At 40.7% G+C, this 5,434-nt stretch overlaps 1 protein-coding gene across 1 annotated transcript; it reads right to left on the bottom strand.

Annotated features, from left to right (window-relative positions):
• Positions 1-408: 408 nt before the first annotated feature.
• On the bottom strand, positions 409-5,165 carry LOC134406728 (olfactory receptor 10A2-like). Its single transcript, XM_063138258.1, has 3 exons — positions 5,077-5,165; positions 745-1,631; positions 409-467 (listed from the first exon to the last, which is right to left on the bottom strand). The coding sequence occupies exons 1-3, from the start codon at positions 5,163-5,165 to the stop codon at positions 409-411; spliced, it is 1,035 nt and encodes a 344-aa protein (XP_062994328.1).
• Positions 5,166-5,434: the final 269 nt, after the last annotated feature.

Genomic DNA, 5,434 nt, shown 5'->3' on the forward strand with positions numbered 1-5,434 from the left:
TGACAAAATAGAGAATAACAAAATAGAGAATAAGCACAGGAGACAGTAGAAGGCCAGAAGTTGCAGATCTAAAAAAAGAAAGACAGCGAGTACTTACTGTGAATTAATGAACCATCTCTTCCTGAGGGAATGAAGGATCTGTGCTTTGTCAGGCCTGACTGAAGAAGAAAACTGGAATTTGGAGTTTGCATTTTCTGAAGGGACCTCTGGGGTTTGGGGAAAGGAGGGACAGGGTTTCAAGAGGCTTTCGGTGTTACTGTGACCATTTGTTTAAACTATTTTAATTTAAATGCTGGACACTTTTCTTTATTCTACTTCAGTGTTATAGGTTTTTGACTCCCTTTTCTTTGTTACTTGAATTCTGTACTTGCCTTTGTTTTATTTTTATAAATTTGTTTTAATCTCCCCCTATCCCAGACTACTCCCGTTTCCTTTGAACATCCAAAGAATTTTCTCTCCTAGATTTTCTTGAAGGTGTCATTCAACTCTTCATTTTTGCAAGCTCAACTTGTTTCCAAGTCAATTTCTTTCAGAAACAATATTTGCAAGTCAATCCCTTTCGAAGCAAATCTCATTCAAGCATTAGGTGACTCATGCTTCCCCATTTATTAGACAAATCCCTCTTGCCAGAAATATTTACAGTCTTTAGAAATAAATAGGTACAAGTATCACATTCAGTTTGGATCTCACTAACTATGCCTATGTTGTTTAATCATCCAAAACATTTTTTCTCCCAAATTCTCATAAAGGCATATTTCACCTCTTTATTCCGCAAGCTGTATATCACAGGGTTTAAAATGGGACCAACAACCGTGTAAAACAGAGAGAGATATTTATCTGTGTTTGGAGAATAAGTAGAATTCGGCTTTAAATACATAATGCAAGCAGAACCAAAGAATAAGGTCACCACAATAAGGTGTGAAGAGCAGGTGGAGAAGGTCTTCTTCCGGCCTTCAGAGGAGGAGATTTTCAGAATGGCAGCAATGATGCCGGCATAAGACATCAAGATCAGGATAAAAGGAAAAGTCACAAAAACCATGGCCACAGTAAAGACAGCAATTTCAGTCCTCGTAGTATCCCCACAAGCCAATTTCAGTAATGGGGGGATGTCACAAAAGAAATGGTTGATCACATTGGAGTCACAAAAGGGCAGAGTAAACACCATGCTGGTATGGCCAAAGGACATAAAAAACCCACTTAACCAAGATGCCACAGCTAGACTTGTGTACACTTTTCGGCTCATCAGGACAGGGTAGTGCAGAGGCTTACAAATGGCAACATAGCGGTCATAGGCCATTGAGGCCAAGAGAAAACACTCTGACCCACCCAGGAAGAATGTAAAATAGGTCTGCAGGGCACAACCAATAAAGGAGATGGATTGACTACCAGAAAGGATGTTGTTAAGCATCTTAGGGACATTGACTGAGGTATAACAGATCTCCAGGAAGGACAGATTTCTGAGGAAGAAATACATTGGTGTGCAAAGAGAAGAGTCAGTCAGTGTAAGGAGAATGATGAGAAGATTCCCAGCCAGAGTGAGAATATAGATCACCAGAAAAGCAGCAAATAATAAACTTTGTAGTTTGGGGTCATCGGAAAGACCCAGAAGAATAAAATTATCTGGTGCTGTGCTGTTTTGCAGAATATTTTCTTTCTTGGTCTGCATTCTAGAAAGGAAAATTTGGGAAATTAGCAATTTGGACAAACACATGTTTTAAATTTGTGAACAGAGAAATTCTAGAAGGTCAGATGACTTTCTCACTATCTGTTTACCCCTTTTCACTGATCTGGAAAAATGTGAAGGGTATAAAAATAGTAAAAGCAGGTGGCGTGGAGAGAAGCCTTAACAATAGAAATGCTTTTATTTTCAAATTGTTTTTGGTGAGTGTGTGAGAGTTAATATCTGCATGTCATGTTATTTATTTTCACAACCCTTAAGAAATATAGTAGCCGGCGTGTAGACTTAGTCAGACTCTACATACAGTGGATGCTGGCAGGCCCCATTTTTATATTCTAAAGAATATATTCAAGAATCTATGGCCTTAGCTAGACCTAAGTATTATCCCAGGCAAATGGAGGGGTCATCCCTGCCTGCTTCCGGGATCCCCTGTGTGTCATTTGAATGCACAGGGATGATCCCAGGACAATCCCAGGATATAGGCCTGGTCTAGCCATGGCCTATCTCTCAGCATCTTAGATTGCTTCTTTAGACTTCTATTGAAACTCAGAGCAGATTCACCACTCCACCAAAATAGGACCCATCAGTCTCCACGGTCTACATATGACTAAGTTTCAATCTAATCCAATGTACTAAAATTAGAATCAGTGGGGGAGGAGAGGAAAGGGAAATAAAATTATTCAATGTATTTAGATTGCAACGATAGCTTGGCTTTAAGTAATATTGCTAATAAGCTCAATTTTACTGTTTCAGTGGAATGCATAAAAAACCTATACCAGCAATGGAGAACATCCATCCTATGGGAGTGATACAACTTGGCAGCATCTTGGTCTTGGCCTGACCCTAGTTCTTCTCTCTGGGAGGGAAAATCTCATTTCCAATCAGCAGCTATTTGGAGACAGGGCCTTTCTTCTTAGCACTGATTTAAAAAAAAACAGGTGAAAGTATATCACTGATCAGAGATAAGCACTTTCCCCCACAAATGGAGTTGGTCTAGAAGAGGAAGCTGCTGAGTCTAATCAAAAGGTTACCGGGGCATAGATTAGTGTAGCTAGGCTCTCCATATCCAGGAACAGGTATAGTCAGTGCACCAACTGAAGTTAGTAATGGGCAATTTGGACCACAGAGGTCACCTGGGCCTCTGGAGACAAAGATGGATCCAGGATCACCCCCAAACTACATGCCTGCTCCTTCAGAGGGAGTGCAGGACAATCCAGAAGAAGCAAATGGCCCAATTTCTGACCTTGGAACTATTGACCCCTAATGTCTCTATCTTATCAGGATTCAGCTTCAGTTTATTAGTCCTCATGTAAGCCATAAGTGAATCCAAGCACCAGTTGAGAATATGCATGGATTCAAATGTCACAGAGAAATAGATGTTCAGATCACCACTCCTTCATATGGACATTAAACTCCATAGTTCAGATGCCAATGGGCTGAGGCATAGTCGCCTAATGATTTCTCTGGAACCAACCCCACAAGTAAGAGACAAACCACTGTAAAACAGTGCCTCCAACTCCCAACCCACAGAGTCGGTCAAAGAGGATACTGTCATCAATAGCTGCTGAGAGATCAAGGAGTAACAGGGTCAAACTCTTCTTGCCCTTGTCCTGAAGAAGGTTATCCATCAGGGCAACCAAGGCCAATTCCTTCCCAACACAGGGCATGAAGCTAAATAGGAATTAATCCAAGTATTCAGTTTCATTTGAGAGTACTTGTAGCAGAGAGGCCACTACACTCTTGAGCATCTTATCTAGGAAGGGAATATTTATGACTGGATAATAATTTGCTCAGATCTCTGGGTCCAGGGAGGACTTTTTTTCATGAGTGGTTGCACAACTGCCTCCTTCAAGACATAGAGACCATGCCTTCCTCTGAATGCTACCTCCAAGGGAGTCTCCAAAGGTGGCCGGAAGGGAAAGGGACTCTTCAGTGCTAAATTTAGGGCTTTGTATTACAATAGCAGAAGCTTTATAGTAAGTGGAGTCAGGTGGCTCCAATTTTAGTTGGGCTGTGATTCCATTTTGGATTTTAGTCAGGAACAACCACTATTCTTGAAGGAGCTATCCAAGGTGCTGAACCCTATACTCACAATGGGTTCATCATCTTGGAGAGCTCCTTTCACATTCTGTCTGGTTCTAAATCCCACCAGCCTCGACTGTTTATAGTGCAATCCAATACATCTCCAATCAGAAGAAAGTTCTTTTGTGCTCATTCAGGCTTACTCCCAGATAAGTGAATATAAGATTTTTATATCTATTATTTTTAAATAATCACTATAATACAGGGCTCATCTACACCAAGCAGGATATTCCACTATGACAGCAGTATATAAAAGGCAGGAGCCACATCAAGCAGGATAGAGTGGTATGAAAGTGGTATATGGTATGTGTCAAAGGACCCCAATAGTGGTCAGCGCACTTCAATACTGCTATGAAGAAGTAGTGTGGCTCCTGCCTTTTATGCAATAATAATATAAAATGTCTGCAAAACAGTATCATCTTAGAACAATTTACTTCAAGAAATATGGACCGTACACGCCTTCAGGAGGAGTCACGCCAGTTTTCAAGACAAGATACTCCTGTACTTACTGAAACTGTGGAGGTCACACAAGCCTGATTCCTCTGATGCACTAGTCATTTCCTAAGCACAATCATAGAAAGAAACAATTTTATTCCTATGTTTTATTGTCCCAGATTATCCCCACTGGGAGCTCTACATACAAGCAGATCACATAGAATAATCACCTGAGTGGGCAGATACACTAATGACATTACGAATCATAATGAGTAAAGTGTAAACTTATAACAATGCATGTATCTTCATATATAGCAGATATATATACCTAGCAACTTTTCAGAATAGGAACTAGTAATAACCTATCATTCTGCTGTTGTTTGCCAGGCCAAAGATGTGGTTCAATAAAATTATTTTGATAGGGTTTAACATTTGGAGTTCAACCCAGTCCAGACTAACTTGAATCAATGAAGCACAGTGTTTGAGAGCCTTCTTTTCAGATAAACACCCCATTGGCAAGAGAAAAAGGGGGTAAGGATATGAAATGTACATTTGTGTCTTGAATGAATGTGCCAAATTTCATTCCAATTCGCCAGCTATGGCCTTTCCTGGACAGGGAGAACCTAGCCACAGTAGTGCATGCATTGGTAACTTCCTGATTAGACTACTGCAATTCACTCTACGTGGGGCTGCCCTTGAAGGTGACTCAGAAGTTGCAGCTAGCGCAGAATGCAGCAGCTAGACTGCTGGCAGGTATATCTTACAGAGACCACATAACACCAGTTTTATAGGAATTGCACTCGCTTCCTATACACTTCTGATCAGAATTCAAGGTGTTGGTAATGACGTTTAAAGCCCTAAACGGCTTGGGACCTCGATACTTGAGGGAGCGCCTCTCTTTATATATGTCAGCCCAGGACTTGAGATCTGTTGGAGGAGCTCTACTCCACGTCCTACCAATGCAAGTCATATGCTACAGTGGGACATGGGAGAGGACGTTCTCTGTTGTGGCACCCCAACAGGGTTATGCCCTCCCCTTGTAAGCCTGACTGGCACCAACTCTGACATTATTCTGGCATCAAGTAAAGATGTGGCTTTTTTTAACAAAGCCTTTAATGGTTAAAGATGGCACATTGTTTTAACTGTTTTAATAGTTTTTACTGCTTTTATATTATATATAGTTTTAACTTGGTTTATAGTTTAATTTGTTTTTAGCTGTGTATCCTTGTTGTTTACTAC

Source organism: Elgaria multicarinata, chromosome 11 (assembly GCF_023053635.1).
Source record: "Elgaria multicarinata webbii isolate HBS135686 ecotype San Diego chromosome 11, rElgMul1.1.pri, whole genome shotgun sequence".
Classification (NCBI taxonomy): Eukaryota; Metazoa; Chordata; class Lepidosauria; order Squamata; family Anguidae; genus Elgaria; species Elgaria multicarinata.

Bases quoted from the DNA above. Each gene is read 5' to 3' on its own strand.
- LOC134406728 (XM_063138258.1), bottom strand. From the start codon at position 5,165: ATGACTTGCATTGGTAGGACGTGGAGTAGAGCTCCTCCAACAGATCTC. The intron at 1,632-5,076 runs GTATCGAGGTCC...TCTGCAAAACAG, and splicing joins AAAGAGAGGCGCTCCCTCAA to CACAGCACCAGATAATTTTA. The intron at 468-744 runs TGAGAATTTGGG...GACACCTTCAAG, and splicing joins AGAGGTGAAATATGCCTTTA to AAAATCTAGGAGAGAAAATT.